The sequence below is a fragment of the Bufo gargarizans genome, unplaced genomic scaffold (genome assembly GCF_014858855.1).
Source record: "Bufo gargarizans isolate SCDJY-AF-19 unplaced genomic scaffold, ASM1485885v1 fragScaff_scaffold_591_pilon, whole genome shotgun sequence".
In the NCBI taxonomy this organism is placed as follows: Eukaryota; Metazoa; Chordata; class Amphibia; order Anura; family Bufonidae; genus Bufo; species Bufo gargarizans.
This window is the reverse complement of record NW_025334146.1, coordinates 104,965-121,658: the sequence shown is the minus strand read 5'-3', so window position 1 is coordinate 121,658 and position 16,694 is coordinate 104,965. Positions and strand designations below refer to the sequence as shown.

The following is a 16,694-nucleotide window of genomic DNA, read 5'->3' as shown; positions in this document are numbered from 1 at the left end:
TACCGTCCGTGTTGGTGATCCCTCGTCCCTCTCCATGTTCCCATCTCTGGTCGTTTGCTGGCAGCATTCCGTTAGTGGTCCGGCTGCGTGCTGGTTAGGAGTGTCTGCTGGCAGCGACTGGAGTGGAGACGTGAGTGGAGAGTCCCCTCGTCCACCTCTCAGTGGTTCTCTCCCGTGTTGGTGTGGCTGGCTGCAGGCGTCGTTGGACTGGCTTAGTGTGTGCTGGGAGAGGATGCAGCTGGCAGCGACTTTCTGGGAACCATTTCTTGAGAGTGGATGTTCCCTTCTCCTATCCCCTTTTATGTGTCTCTCACCAGTTTCCTTTTTTTTGGTGGGGGGGATTTGAGGGGTGGGAGTGTCACGGCCATGACCGTGACTCCTTAACCGCATGCGGTTGCCTGCGGTTTGGTTTGGGTGTTCAACCACAGGTGAGGGCCGCTGGTTTGTGGCCTCACTTGTGGTTGCCGCGGGCAACTAGTTGTGTTGAGTATGTGTCAGCAGAGCAGCCTGAGCGGTGCTAGGCAGCTTGCTGCAGTGGCATGCGGTTACACCTGACTAACTCTATGTTAGGTGTGTGTGTATGGTGTGCACTGTGTTTTATGTATTGTGTGCACTTCCCCTTTTAGTGGTGTTTTCCCTTCCCTGGTGGTGGAAGGGTTAACTCCCTTTCTGTGTGTGTTAGACACTGGGTGTGTCTGTGTGGCCACTTAGGCCTATAAAGCCTCTGTGTTTGGCATGGCTCAGTGGGTAGCTTCAGCCATGCTTAGCTGGAGCAGCCTCCTGTGAACTCCATCTGCCAGTGGGGGCCACCCTTGTGGTCATAAAACAAATTGTCATTCTTAAGTTTATGTCAAGTTTATGTGTGATGTCTATTTGATGTTTTCCTTGTTTTTCTGTGCAGCTATGGATCTGGGTCCCTGTGTGTGGATGCGTTGTGATCTTCAGCTTGCCAGCACAGGGATCCAGTCAGCAAGGCTGTGGCAGGTAGGTGGAACTGGTTCAGTTCACCTGCCATATCCATAGATCTGTTTGTATTTCCCCTTTTCCCTGCAGCTTGGCCAGTGAGACTCCTGTTCCTCCGTGTCCAGAAGGAACAGGTCGTCTTACCCTTCACTCCTAGTTCAGGGACCGGTCGGAGGGTGAGTAGGGATCCGAGGTTCCTGAGCATGGGTCCTCCTACCTTAAAAGTCGGCCTATGCAGCTAGGAGTTAGGGTCAGATTAGGGATGCGTTTAGGAGGTGACCTGCTCCCTAATTCTGTCGTCCTGGCCAAGCAGAGGTTAACATCATCGGGCATCGCAGCCGTGACATGAACCTTTATTGGATGTGGAACTGAAATGGCTCTCCTGCAAGGTCCTCTTCATCATTGCCATCACTACGGCTAAAAGACTCGGGGGATTGCAGGCTTTATCTGCTAGATCACCTTACTTAAGGATTCTTCCAGACGGGGTTCTTCTACGCACACTACCTGCCTTTTTTCCCAAAGTACCTTCCTCCGTCAATGTCAACAGAGAAACGTTCCTTCCTATATTTTTTCCAGATCCTTCGGATGAGGAACAGTCTCGTCTACACACTTTGGACGTTAAAAGAGCAGTAGAGATCTATCTGCAGAGAACTGAAGAATTCAGGATGGATGAAAATGTGTTCCTTTTATACTCTGGGCCGAATAAAGGTCACAAAGCGTCTAAGATTTCATTGGCAAGATGGATAAAATCTGTCATTATGGAAGCTTACATCATGGAAGGCGTGTCTCCTCCGTTTCCTATTAGAGCCCATTCTACTAGGGCTACAGCGGCATCCTGGGTGGAACAAGCACGTGTCCCTGGAAGACATTTGTAGAGCAACATCTTGGTCCACTCCATCAACCTTCGTGAAACATTACCGGCTGGACATGGATGCTAAGAGCTCAGCCTTCGGCACTGGGGTTTTGAGTGCAGTCTTACATTAGTTCCCTCCCTTTATTATCTATGCAAATCCCTTCATTTGCTGCAGAGGACGTCAGGGGAAAGTGAAAATTGGTACCTGGAATTTTGCTTTCCATGAGTCTGAAGGCAGCACATGCTTACCCTCCCTAATAAAATTCTTTGTACTGCAATTTGGTCTGAATCTATTTTTTAAAACACATCGGAGGTTGGGAGAGGGGGAGATATATATAACCTAAGTAACTAATTACCTTGTTTGTATTATCTACTTGGGCGGTCCTAGGGCGGGAATGGGACGGACTTAACCCTTCATGTGCTGCCTTCGGACTCATGGAAAGCAAAATTCCAGGTACCAATTTTCACTATATGGACACTGCACAGTACCACTTCTCCTGTCCTGTATACCGGGTGTAATCCTCAGTATCTGCTCTTATTCTGTATATATGGACACTGCACCTGTTCCCTTCATTCTCCAGGTCAGTACGATTACAGTGATACCACATTTATATAGTTTTATGGGTTTTGTTTTTATATTGTTCCCTATGAGATAAAACTGACCTGTTCCCTTTATTCTCCAGGTCAGTACGATTACAGTGATACCACATTTATATAGTTTTATGGGTTTTATTTTTACAGTGTTCCCTATGAGATAAAACTGATCTGTTCTCTTCATTCTCCGGGTCAGTACGATTACAGTGATACCACATTTATATAGTTTTATGGGTTTGTTTTTACAGCGTTTCCTATGAGATAAAACGGATCTGTTCTCTTCATTCTCCAGGTCAGTACGGTTACAGTGATACCACATTTATATAGTTTTATGGGTTTTGTTTTTATATTGTTCCCTATGAGATAAAACTGATCTGTTCTCTTCATTCTCTGGGTCAGTACGATTACAGTGATACCACATTTATATCGTTTTATGGGTTTTGTTTTTATATTGTTCCCTATGAGATAAAACTGACCTGTTCCCTTTATTCTCCAGGTCAGTACGATTACAGTGATACCACATTTATATAGTTTTATGGGTTTTATTTTTACAGTGTTCCCTATGAGATAAAACTGATCTGTTCTCTTCATTCTCCGGGTCAGTACGATTACAGCGATACCACATTTATATAGTTTTATGGGTTTGTTTTTACAGCGTTTCCTATGGGATAAAACGGATCTGTTCTCTTCATTCTCCAGGTCAGTACGGTTACAGTGATACCACATTTATATAGTTTTATGGGTTTTGTTTTTATATTGTTCCCTATGAGATAAAACTGATCTGTTCTCTTCATTCTCTGGGTCAGTACGATTACAGTGATACCACATTTATATAGTTTTATGGGTTTTGTTTTTATATTGTTCCCTATGAGATAAAACTGATCTGTTCTCTTCATTCTCTGGGTCAGTACGATTAGTGATACCACATTTATATCGTTTTATGGGTTTTGTTTTACAGCGTTCCCTATGAGATAAAACTGACCTGTTTTCTTCATTCTCTGGGTCAGTACGATTACAGTGATACCACATTTATATAGTTTTATGGGTTTGTTTTTACAGCGTTTCCTATGAGATAAAACTGACCTGTTCTCTTCATTCTCCGGGTCAGTACAATTACAGTGATACATTTATACATCATTTTTATAGTTTAAATACATTTTAAATTATGATCTCCATGTTTTTATAGTTACTTTTACAGAACTGTGTATGGGCACAATTTTGGCGGGCGAGCTGTACTTTTTATACCTTTTTTACGTTTGTTTGACTTTTTGATCACTGTTTATTCAATTTCGTGGGGAGGTGAAGTTACAAAAAAATGGCAAATCGGCCATTTTGATTTTTTTTTTTCGTTATGGCGTTCACCATACGGGATAAATACATTTATATTTTAATAGGACAGGTATTTTGGGATGTGGGGGTGCAAATGATCATTTTATTTTTGTTTATATATTTTTTAATATGGGGAAAGGGGATGATATGAATTTTTATATTTTTTTCATATATTTATTTATTTTTATTTCCCCTAGGGACTTTAACATGCGTTCATTTGATCGCTTCACCCATAAGCTGCATTTAAGAATGCAGACGATGGGAGATTCAATGTATTCCTCTGGAGCACGGTCACCTTTCCATGGTCACCACTACCCACGGCATTTGAGTGCTAGAGGAGAAGAGGGGAAAAAGGCGTTTTTTTTCTAGATATATCATACAGTTTCTTATCTTTGCATATCCTATCGATGGAAAAATAAAAACAATCCTTATTCTACAGAGCCAACTATTTCTGATGTATTTTACATCCATATTAGTCGCATGTCACGGCCCCACTGCAGGTAAAAGTGACCCAAATTCATGTGAATCTGTATCTTTCCATCTACAATTTGCAGGGCAGAACACCCACAGCATCTGACAGTAGCCATGAAGTGAAAATTGACCTACAGTGCAGATTTTAAATATGTCCAGTTCTGCCTTGGATCTCCACCACAGATTTTATTCTTTGCCATGCATAGGGTTAAATCGGCAACAAACCCGAATTAGCGTCAAAAGCTAACATGGGGGGGGGGTTCCACACATTTTACATACAGTAGTCATACCCTTTGAAACCCACAGTGCAGTAAGCCCAATCCATACTAAAACACAGTCGCTTGAATTTTAAGGGCCTAGATTCTTTGTACTCCGAATGACTATTACTACAAGTTAGCTACTTCTGCTTTTCTTCTCACTTCAGCCATCGGTCTTCTGATGGAACCAGTGTAAAGTAAACATTATACAATTCTATACTCTTTGGGCCAAGTTAGCTGGCAGACTCTGAGCCGTTGTGTCTTAGTGAGATGTGTAGGAGTGACGTTGTGGTCCATTCAGGTTTTCTGTTCCTTGACCCTTTTACAGCTCTTATTTCTCCAATCGACTCTTTCTTCCACTCTCAATCTGCTTCTCTGCCTGCCCAAACGCCTTCCTTCTCCAAATCTTTCCTCCTTTGTTCATTTCTCAATATTAAGATTCTGTCTAAATTAAAATCAAGTTGTGTCCATCTCCCTTCAAGATTGTAAACTAACTGCTCAACCACTGCTCCTTCTACCCATGGTGGACCCTGTCCCTGGTTCCCTGGTAAGCAGGAGCAGCATTCAGTCCAGATGTGAGGCATGAGAACATGACAGTGTTACATAAAACTAAAATTAGGCTCAATGTGCTGGTTAAACATTACCAATTACGATCAATACATTGTTTTTTTTGTGTGCAGGAGGGGATTAATGGCATATATGGCACAGCGAGGAAGCAAGGTGGCCACAGTCATGCTGGCAGCAAGGTGGCCACAGTCATGCTGGCAGCAAGGTGGCCACAGTCATGCTGGCAGCAGGAACTCTGCTACCAACATTGTTGGCACATGACCCTGAAGATCATCACCAAGGCAAGTTGGCTGTATCTGCCCGCTGCAGTGCCGGGGCAGTTTCTTTATGTATTAGAGACTTTATCACCTTGGAAGCATCCACTCAACTACAGTAATCCGTTAAATAATTTTTATCTTCATACTCACATGCCCAGCATAGAACAGAGAGGACTCCAAGACTCGGTCTCCGTGCCATCACGTGACTCATTAGGCGAATGAGTATAACAATAAAAATCATTGATTAGAAATCCGCACCCACTAAACTACACATTGATAACTGAAGTTTAGTTGGAGCTGCTAGAGTCTCAGTAAAGACCACATCCTGAGCAGAGGGGGCTCTTTCAACAGTGTCATAACAGCCAAAAAAGAAGTGCCCGCATGTCCCCGATACCCCACTTTTGACTTGTGCGGCACTGCTAACATCTATAAACTCCTGGAACCCCTGGTCTACTGTTGCCATAACAGCTCTCTTCTCAACCCCTTATAATTTGGTTTCCACACTATACAGAAACTAGCCTTATCCGACCGCTAAATGTGATGGCTACTACTATGTAGTCAGTCTTCTGGATCTCAACTGTTTCTTCTGGATCCAGTGCAGGGCAAGGGATTTTTTGTTTATATTTTTACACTGCTAGGCGGAGGCTTCCACCTAACAGTGTTGACGGTTACATCACCGGCTGATGGGCGGGCTTTAGTGCTGCCCTAGCCGTTTTACAGGATAGGCGCTAAAGTGATGTTGGGGTGCCGCCCATTAGGGACTGTCACGTCACCGGTTTCAGTGCCAGGCTTTCCCCATGGAGAGCCCCGTATGTCACCAGATCTAAAAAAAAAAAAAATTAAATGCTCCGATGCTCATATCTGGGGAGGGGGGGGGGGGGGGGGTTATGCTTGGGTTAAAATTGAGATATGTCCAGGTTCAGCTATGAACCCAAACTCCTTAAGGACACTGGTCCCTCCTGGTTTCCATCCTCTGTCTCTGGTCGCTTTTTCAGTGTGTCATAATTTACTGGCTCTACTTCTCCTCTCTCTCTCTTGCTGTTGGGGTTCCTCAGGGTTTAGGCCTAGGCCTACATAGCTCCTCAATGGACAGAGAACCAGAAGATTTGACTCAGGACCACGTCTACGATGGCATTTCTCCATCTACTAACCTACATAACCCTGATATTTCCCTTTCAGTGTGTGGCACTACCATCATGCCTAGGCAGCACACCTGCTGTCATAGTGTTATATTCAAATGGGATTTCCTCTACATTCAATCTCTCGCCCGCTCATGTCACCCACACCTCAGAAAAATCTCCGGAATCTCCGCTTTTTTTTACTGTGGAGACAACAAAAACTCTCATCATTGTTCTGATCCATTCCTGTCTTGATTCCTGTAACTCATTCGTAATAATCTTCCCCTCACTAAACTCATGCTGCCCCTATATATCTCAGCGCATCAACGAGACTCAACTATCTGCCCAATAGCGATGTCTCCCACCCTATGCCCGTGACCGCGCCAATGCCTCCGGCCTGTGCCAGTGACCGCGCCAATGCCTCCACCCTGTGCCAGTGACCGCGCCAATGCCTCCACCCTGTGCCAATGACCGCGCCAATGCCTCCACCCTGTGCCAGTGACCGCGCCAATGCCTCCACCCTGTGCCAGTGAATGCAGATGCCTCCAGGCGCTGCACCAATGAATCCACCTTGTGCCAGCCACAGTGCAGATGCCTCTGCCAGTCACTGCACTGGTTGCCCATGCACTATACAATTTATACTCATCACTCTCACCCACAAAGCTCTCTCCAGTGCTGCACCCCAACATCTCCCTCATCTCCATCACCTTACAAATGTTCTTCGCCTGCCAATGATATAAGATATTTCATGATCCCAACCTCTCCTCGTGCTGTACACCACCACAAGATGACCAGATTCATTTCTGACATTTTTACGCTTAAAAACACATCAGGGCCATCACATTTTTCCACCAGTATTCCTCAGACGTTCATCCCTTCTTTCTCCACACTCCTTGCCCCGAATACACTTCTTTTCTGGAGACACTGGCTTGTAACCGGCTCATGCAACTTTCTCCTGACCTCAAATAGGTGGCTGGACAATTAAGGGGAGAGAGCACTTCTACCTTTTGGGTTTCCCCTGGTTCCTGACAGACTGTAAGCTCTTGTGACCCTGTTTTAATTGGCAATTTGTCACTCTAATATCTGATTGTACTGTTACCCTCCGACTGTTAAAAGAAACACAATGACACCAACAAATGAAAAGTATAATCTGTCAATCCACTGGTGTCACAGATGGAAAAGACTGAAAACTCTCCGCCTGAAGTTGGGCATACTGGTAAAGCTACGTGTGCAGAGCAATGACAGATTGTCGGATGCTCCGTCTGCATCTAGAGTATAAAAGGACTAATACTAGTGCAAAGAAACGGATGGAAAACTGAAATGCTGATGTAAAATAAACATGGTGGGGGGGATATCTCCTGACCCAATCAGTTCCATGGCTGTTAGCCTGGGATTCGCACAGAATGGCTGAGCTCTGTTCAGATCGCTCCACGCTAAACATGTCGCCAGGATGACACTGCACTAATATATAATGGGCCTGTCATAAACACATCACAGGGCTTCATAAATGGCTCCAAAGTCTACACCCTACATATACAATAGGGTGTGGACACCCCAACAGCCTACAGTCTGCATGCGATATGTAGATGTCGGGTTACACAAGCACTTTTAGACACTGAACATACATCTACGACCAGTGACGCCCCACAAGCCTCATTCAACACGTGATCACATACGTGTAACATATAGCAACAGACAAACGTGGACGCCGTCAGTCAGTACCTGGAATATGTCATTGGCACACTTGCGGCACAGGTTATGCTGGCAGGGCAGGATCACCACAGGCTTGGTAAACATCTCCAAGCAGATGGGGCAGATCAGTTGCTTCTCCAGGTTGTCCATGGTCTGAGTGTCCCCCCCCAAAGACTTAAATCCTACGGCAAAATTCATCCCTTTGCCGGACGTAACGCTGGGCAGACGAGACACAAGGCAGATGGCGGCTGCACGAGACCCGCGCTCTCTCTCATGAGACCTCTCTGCACACAGAATAACTTTAGATGTTCTTATCGTACCCTCTGGGGCGGGAGGAGACCCTTTCAACCCCTTCCTTTCCAGAGAGATACAATCTGCCAGACCTAACGTCCACTTGGAGTATGGACAGTGTTAATAATCAGACCCGGGAGGGGGCCGAGGAATTCCAAGAGTATTTTTAGCTGCTGGATGAGGACAGACGGTGACAAGGGGACAGGGGGGTCTGCAGCTGTCACACACAGCAGGTGACACTGAGTCACACAATGATACACAAAATAACAGACACAAATATACAACCTAAAAGGAGAAGAGTGAATGTCGTAAACCCATCTGTGCCAGACTCCTTACACACCAAGTCATCCAGATGACGGACGGTCACCACCTCACATACCGCCGACTGACCCACAGGTCATCAATGAACAGACATGGGAGTCTGGTGGGTGAGGGGGCGCTTGCATTTTTATTAAACCTTCATGATAAGTGAGATGGTCCTCTCCCACCTGGAGCCAGAGCGGCGCACGACTGCCCAAGAACCCGATTCATTGGCAACAGCATGTGCTGGTGACAAAATGAGACATTTGGCAAAGTCGACACAAGATTTTCTATAATCATCCGTACAGAACGGAGATCACCACCGGCTCGGCCGAGCGATGATTGCCGCAGTCACAGTGAAAGTGTATAAAAAGGTAAGGAGACGAGACGTAACGCATGTGCGGGACACGATAATACCACAGATCCATGAGAATGTGAAGGACGTGTTTTCCCGTTTCCCGTACACCGCGCCACCCAGGAATCCACACAACACAAGTGTCATCCTGGGGGAGGGAATGAGCGGCTGCATCGCTTGCAATACTGGAGCGGGTAAGACATGAACCACCCAGTGCAGGCGACATAAAAAGTGCCGATTAAAAAAAAAAAAAAAAAAAAAGAAAAAGAAAAAACACAGGTGCGAACATCAGAAAGATCCTGTAAAAAAAGTCCAATACTTTAAAGAACAGATTCAGTGTGCAGTGTTGTCGTGTGCTGGTAGTGGGGGTCAGCTGCACACAGAACATGAAGAGGACAGGGCCTCCGACCACCAGTGTTCCACAGTAGTGTTTGGCATCACGTTTATAACCCTTCAATGCAAACAATGACCCAGCCACGTGTGGGTCTCCTCAACCACTGCTCAAATCTTCAGCCAGAATTGGATCCAATGAGGTGCGGGACACGTTGTGGAACAGGGATGTGGGATCATTTCATGCCCCTTGTTTGCTACATTAGCCCTTATCAAGCTAGTCTGCAGGAAGTTCTCAACATATCGGTGGGACGGAAAGGGCTACTAGGAAAATGTCCATTAGGAAGCCAAAGCTCTAAGACCGGCTCCCGAGTCACAGCAGTTCTGTGCTTCATTCATGGAAGGATGGCAGACAAGTCTTTGGTAGAGATGTTTGGTCTTCCCATTCCTGGTGAGAAGTCATCTCTTCCTCCTTGCGGTCTGGGGGAAGAAGCAGAAGGGTGATGGGACTGTCCATCCAGGAGAAGAACTGGCGATGCTGCAGAAAGTGCTATGGGTCAGGTAGAACCACCTCTCTCCTCCTTCCAGAAGAGCACTAAATTGGGGTCCCCAGAAGTCAGAAGAAGGGAAATCCTGTCCAAAACCGCTGTTCTACAAAGGACAAGGACCTGCGAAGAGACACAACAGCATGACTGAGGAACAGAGGCAGAATTACAGAAAGCACAGGGGGACCATTTATGAACTAGACTTACTTCACTATGAATCCTGCTTCTCGGGGTAGACGGTGGCTCCTGGACATGGCTGCTTGTTGATTACGTCACCTACCAAAGGACAAGCACATTCATTAGGTTAACAGAAACGCATGGGCTTGTGAGAATAGGGTGTGAAGAGCTGCTCACCGTCCTCCTCCCTGATCTGGGCCTCCAGGTCCTCGGGGTTCACACACTTGTAAGAATCATCCTCTTCCTCAGAAGGTTTACACCGACCACAGCAAAAACCACAACAGCAGCAGCAACAGCAACATGTGAAGATACTGCAGCAGATGACCAGGCCCTAGAACATACAACACGGGCATTAACCTCGCTGTATCCCGACTATACCACCAGACCATAGAAATACATCACACCCCCTTCCCATATCCCTGCCTGGTCAAACAGAAAGCATTCACCCCCATGCACATATTTTCACAGTTGGGGGTGAGTACTTTCTGTAGGCCCTGTATCATATAACATTATATAGCTGGGATTATATACAGGAGCCCCAGCCACACAGGGTTATTCGTAGGTTTCCATATAACTGCCCACACCTTGAACCAGCACTTGGACATAAGGAAGTAGTACTTGACGCTTTCCTCCCCGAACTGCTCGGCCACATATAGGCCCATGGAGCCGTATTCGTCGTAGATCTTGCGCTTGTTTTCATCGCTCAGCGTGGTGTTGGCGTTATTGATTTCCTTGAATTTATCTGCAGCCTCAGGATTGTCGGGGTTCTTGTCTGGATGGTACCGTAATGCGAGTTTCCTGAGAAAACAGAGGGTCATCAGCGAGAAGGTGTCCACCCAATAATGGAGTGGTGTTCACCCTACTACCAGCTACATGCCACTATTGGGAGAGAACCACACCAATGACATCTCCAGAATATGAGGGACTAGCATGCTGAGCCCCATATATTCCCCAGCCAATCAGCATAGTCTCTCAGGCACCTTCATTTTTTGAATGGTCACCATGAGGAGGGAGAACTCTGGAATTCTTCACATCACCAGTATTGTGCAGGTGGAGCAGATTAGTGGTGGCACTGGGGACACTAGAGAGGGCCAGACCAGCTAAAATGACTATCCCCCAAAGCACAGTGCAGTAGAATGAGGACGAAAATGCTGCAAAACCGTGGCCGGCAGAGGGAGGAGAGCGCAGGTAAGTCTTACCGGTAAGCCTTCTTTATGTCATCCTGTGACGCCCCCTTTTCCAAACCCAGGACCTTGTACAAGGAGGTTCCTGTCCGGGACATCTTTCTCTGTAATTTGTGAGGCTCGGCCATTGTGTCCTGGAGGCAGAAGGAGAATTGTATTACATGTAGTAGACATGTCCTTCTGAGGGGAGGAAGACATCTGTTAGTTACACGTAGTAAGCATGACCTGTGGAGGGAGACTTCCATTACACGTAGTAAACGTGTACTGTCCTAGTGGATAAACCACTGTCACATGTACTAAGCGTGTGATATTTGCATTATGAACACAGAGGAAAAGGAAGAGCATAGGAATAACATGTATAGCAAGTTCTATGAACGATTCCCCCTCCAAAAATGGCCATGTTGAGACAGAGCAGAGAGCTGCTGATGTGAAGAAGACTCCCTGCTGAGAGGAATGGACCCTTCAGCCATCATGGCACCAGAAATAGCCCCCTCCTCATCCAGGACACCCCCATCTGTCACATGCAGCCTCCTCATCCAGAATCCTGACCCCTGACGTGCAGCCTCCTTATAAAGGACTCCCACCCACAATGTGCAGCCTCCTCATCCAGGACTTCTATCCATGACGAGCAGGCTCCTCAGCCAGGACCCCCAACCGTGACATGTTGCCCCCTTATCCAGGACTCCCACCCACAATGTGCAGCCTCCTCATCCAGGACTACTACCCATGATGCGCAGCCTCCTAATCCAAGCCCCCCAACCGTGACGTGCAGCCTCCTCATCCAAAACACCTACCCGTGACGTGCAGCCTCCTCATCCAGGACCCAGCAGCTGGTGTCAGGCTGTTCCCAACAGACAGGATGCCCTGATCATAATGTGATGGCACACGTTTCTGTGATAATAATTCTGTACAATAAAAATTCCAAAGCTGTAAAGGAAGTATAAAAACTTTTCCTGCAGATCACTGGAGCTGGATATCAGCCGTGAGGATAATGATAATCCGCCGACAAACTAGACCTGCGACCTCTGAACCCGCAGTAATCAGCTTATCTACGTAAAGTACACAGGTCCCGGGCGGGGAGCAGGACAGCCTGGTACACAACACTGCAATATACAGGTGCCTGCAAACCCTACTCCCTAATCATCCCAGGATAGCTCCTACCTTCACAATCCCAAGATAGCGCCAACCCCTCGTCATCCCAGGGCACAGAGCAGCTCCAACCAGGGCTATGGAGACTAAGTTTTGGGTGGAGTCAGCAAAAATGGACTGACTCCAGGTTAAAAAAAATATTATTAATATTGTGTTACTTATTAACTTATATACATTTTGAAAAGTTTAGAAACATTAATATATAGTGATAAGCAGGATGTTCTAGTGATGATAGATAATCAGTTCTCACCTCTCCTGTGTTCTCCCCTTTACTTATACTATATACAGTGATAAGTAGGGTGTTCTAGTGATGATAATCAGTTCTCACCTCTCCTTATACTATACACAGTGATAAGCAGGATGTTCTAGTGATGATAATCAGTTCTTACCTCTCCTGTGTTCTCTCCTTTCCTTATACTATATACAGTGATAAGCAGGATGTTCTAGTGATGATAATCAGTTCTCACCTCTCCTGTGTTCTCTCCTCTCCTTATACTATATACAGTGATAAGTAGGATGTTCTAGTGATGATAATCAGTTCTCACCTCTCCTGTATTCTCTCCTCTCCTTATACTATATACAGTGATAAGCAGGATGTTCTAGTGATGATAATCAGTTCTCACCTCTCCTGTGTTCTCTCCTCTCCTTATACTATATACAGTGATAAGCAGGATGTTCTAGTGATGATAATCAGTTCTCACCTCTCCTTATACTATACACAGTGATAAGCAGGATGTTCTAGTGATGATAATCAGTTCTTACCTCTCCTGTGTTCTCTCCTTTCCTTATACTATATACAGTGATAAGCAGGATGTTCTAGTGATGATAATCAGTTCTCACCTCTCCTGTGTTCTCTCCTCTCCTTATACTATATACAGTGATAAGCAGGATGTTCTAGTGATGATAATCAGTTCTCACCTCTCCTGTGTTCTCTCCTCTCCTTATACTATATACAGTGATAAGTAGGATGTTCTAGTGATGATAATCAGTTCTCACCTCTCCTGTATTCTCTCCTCTCCTTATACTATATACAGTGATAAGCAGGATGTTCTAGTGATGATAATCAGTTCTCACCTCTCCTGTGTTCTCTCCTCTCCTTATACTATATACAGTGATAAGCAGGATGTTCTAGTGATGATAATCAGTTCTCACCTCTCCTTATACTATACACAGTGATAAGCAGGATGTTCTAGTGATGATAATCAGTTCTTACCTCTCGTGTTCTCTCCTTTCCTTATACTATACACAGTGATAAGCAGTGTGTTCTAGTGATGATAATCAGTTCTCACCTCTCCTGTGTTCTCTCCTCTCCTTATACTATATACAGTGATAAGTAGGATGTTCTAGTGATGATAATCAGTTCTCACCTCTCCTGTATTCTCTCCTCTCCTTATACTATATACAGTGATAAGCAGGATGTTCTAGTGATGATAATCAGTTCTCACCTCTCCTGTGTTCTCTCCTCTCCTTATACTATATACAGTGATAAGCAGGATGTTCTAGTGATGATAATCAGTTTTCACCTCTCCTTATACTATACACAGTGATAAGCAGGATGTTCTAGTGATGATAATCAGTTCTTACCTCTCCTGTGTTCTCTCCTTTCCTTATACTATATACAGTGATAAGCAGGATGTTCTAGTGATGATAATCAGTTCTCACCTCTCCTGTGTTCTCTCCTTATACTATATACAGTGATAAGTAGGATGTTCTAGTGATGATAATCAGTTCTCACCTCTCCTGTATTCTCTCCTCTCCTTATACTATATACAGTGATAAGCAGGATGTTCTAGTGATGATAATCAGTTCTCACCTCTCCTTATACTATACACAGTGATAAGCAGGATGTTCTAGTGATGATAATCAGTTCTTACCTCTCCTGTGTTCTCTCCTTTCCTTATACTATATACAGTGATAAGCAGGATGTTCTAGTGATGATAATCAGTTCTCACCTCTCCTGTGTTCTCTCCTCTCCTTATACTATATACAGTGATAAGTAGGATGTTCTAGTGATGATAATCAGTTCTCACCTCTCCTGTGTTCTCTCCTTTCCTTATACTATATACAGTGATAAGCAGGGTGTTCTAGTGATGATAATCAGTTCTCACCTCTCCAGTTTTCCCTCCTTTCCTTACACTATATACAGTGATAAGCAGGATGTTCCAGTGATGATAATCAGTTCTCACCTCTCCTGTGTTCTCTCCTTTCCTTATACTATATACAGTGATAAGCAGGATGTTCTAGTGATGATAATCAGTCCTCACCTCTCCTTATACTATACAGTGATAAGCAGGGTGTTCTAGTGATGATAGATAATCAGTTCTCACCTCTCTTGTGTTCTCTCCTGTCCTTATACTATATACAGTGATAAGCAGGATGTTCTAATGATAATCAGTCCTCACCTCTCCTTATACTATACAGTGATAAGCAGGGTGTTCTAGTGATGATAATCAGTCCTCTCCTTTCCTTATACTATATACAGTAATAAGCAGGATGTTCTAGTGATGATAATCAGTCCTCACCTCTCCTTATACTATACAGTGATAAGTAGGGTGTTCTAGTGATGATAATCAGTTCTCACCTCTCATTATACTTTACACAGTGATAAGCAGGGTGTTCTAGTGATGATAATCAGTTCTCACCTCTCCTATGTTCTTTCCTTTCCTTATACTATAAACAGTGATAAGCAGGATGTTCTAGTGATGATAATCAGTCCTCACCTCTCCTTATACTATACAGTGATAAGTAGGGTGTTCTAGTGATGATAATCAGTTCTCACCTCTCATTATACTTTACACAGTGATAAGCAGGGTGTTCTAGTGATGATAATCAGTTCTCACCTCTCCTATGTTCTTTCCTTTCCTTATACTATAAACAGTGACAAGCAGGATGTTCTAGTGATGATAATCAGTTCTCACCTCTCCTGTGTTCTCTCCTCTCCTTATACTATATACAGTGATAAGCAGGATGTTCTAGTGATGATAATCAGTCCTCACCTCTCCTTATACTATATACAGTGATAAGTAGGGTGTTCTAGTGATGATAATCAGTTCTCACCTCTCCTGTGTTCTCTCCTCTCATTATACTATATACAGTGATAAGCAGGATGTTCTAGTGATGATAATCAGTCCTCACCTCTCCTTATACTATATACAGTGATAAGCAGTGTGTTCTAGTGATGATAATCAGTTCTCACCTCTCCTGTGTTCTCTCCTCTCCTTATACTATATACAGTGATAAGCAGGATGTTCTAGTGATGATAATCAGTTCTCACCTCTCCTGTGTTCTCTCCTCTCCTTATACTATACACAGTGATAAGCAGGATGTTCTAGTGATGATAATCAGTTCTCACCTCTCCTGTGTTCTCTCCTTTCCTTATACTATATACTAGGGCTGCAGTAAACGAATATTTTTGTAATCGAGTATTCTATCGATTATATTTCTCGATTCATCGAGTAATCTAATAAGAAAAAGCTACTTAAAATAACGTACGTAATTAGGTATGTATAAAGTTATTGGTTTGAAGGGGTTAATAACTTTATACATGCCTAATGCCAAGGTGCTTCCATTAACCCCTCCAAACCAATAACTTTATACATGCCCATTGGGTTTGGAGGGGTTAATGGAAGCACCTTGGCATTAGGCATGTATAAAGTTATTGGTCTGAAGAGGTTAATGAAAGCACCTTGGAGGTGCCTTCATTAACCCCTCTCTAAACCAATAACTTTATACATGCCAAGGTGGTGCTTGCAGCCTCCATTAACCACTCTCTCTCCATCTGCCTCCCCCCAGCCTCTGATCTGCTTGCCCCCAGCCTCTGATCTGGCTCCCCCCCCAGCCTCTGATCTGGCTCCCCCCCCCAGCCTCTGATCTGGCTCCCCCCCCCAGCCTCTGATCTGGCTCCCCCCCCCAGCCTCTGATCTGGCTCCCCCCCCCCAGCCTCTGATCTGCCTCCCCCCCCCAGCCTCTGATCTGCCTCCCCCCCCCAGCCTCTGATCTGCCTCCCCCCCCCAGCCTCTGATCTGCCTCCCCCCCCAGCCTCTGATCTGCCTCCCCCCCCAGCCTCTGATCTGCCTCCCCCCCAGCCTCTGATCTGCCTCCCCCCCAGCCTCTGATCTGCCTCCCCCCCCAGCCTCTGATCTGCCTCCCCCCCAGCCTCTGATCTGCCTCCCCCCCCAGCCTCTGATCTGCCTCCCCCCCCAGCCTCTGATCTGCCTCCCCCCTCCCCCCAGCCTCTGATCTGCCTCCCCCCTCCCCCCAGC

At 45.3% G+C, this 16,694-nt stretch overlaps 2 protein-coding genes across 3 annotated transcripts in view; both read right to left on the bottom strand.

Annotated features, from left to right (window-relative positions):
• LOC122922674 (tripartite motif-containing protein 54-like) overlaps window positions 1-8,484 on the bottom strand; it is a 55,761-nt gene extending 47,277 nt beyond the window's left edge. The window contains exon 1 of the mRNA XM_044273371.1: window positions 8,132-8,484. Within this exon, the coding sequence (XP_044129306.1) occupies window positions 8,132-8,299 (168 nt within the window). The 5' untranslated portion in view covers window positions 8,300-8,484. The remainder of the gene's footprint in view (window positions 1-8,131) is intronic.
• A 337-nt stretch (window positions 8,485-8,821) lies between these two features.
• LOC122922671 (dnaJ homolog subfamily C member 5-like) lies at window positions 8,822-12,602 on the bottom strand. Of its 2 annotated transcripts, none has more exons than XM_044273367.1 (6): window positions 11,872-12,602; window positions 11,299-11,417; window positions 10,684-10,897; window positions 10,277-10,430; window positions 10,130-10,198; window positions 8,822-10,045 (listed from the first exon to the last, which is right to left on the bottom strand). In XM_044273367.1, the coding sequence occupies exons 1-5, from the start codon at window positions 11,887-11,889 to the stop codon at window positions 10,134-10,136; spliced, it is 570 nt and encodes a 189-aa protein (XP_044129302.1). In that variant the 5' UTR covers window positions 11,890-12,602; the 3' UTR covers window positions 8,822-10,045; window positions 10,130-10,133. The 2 variants fall into 2 exon arrangements, with proteins under 2 accessions (XP_044129302.1, XP_044129303.1); XM_044273368.1 differs by having other exon boundaries at window positions 12,078-12,596.
• Between the last annotated feature and the right edge of the window lie 4,092 nt (window positions 12,603-16,694).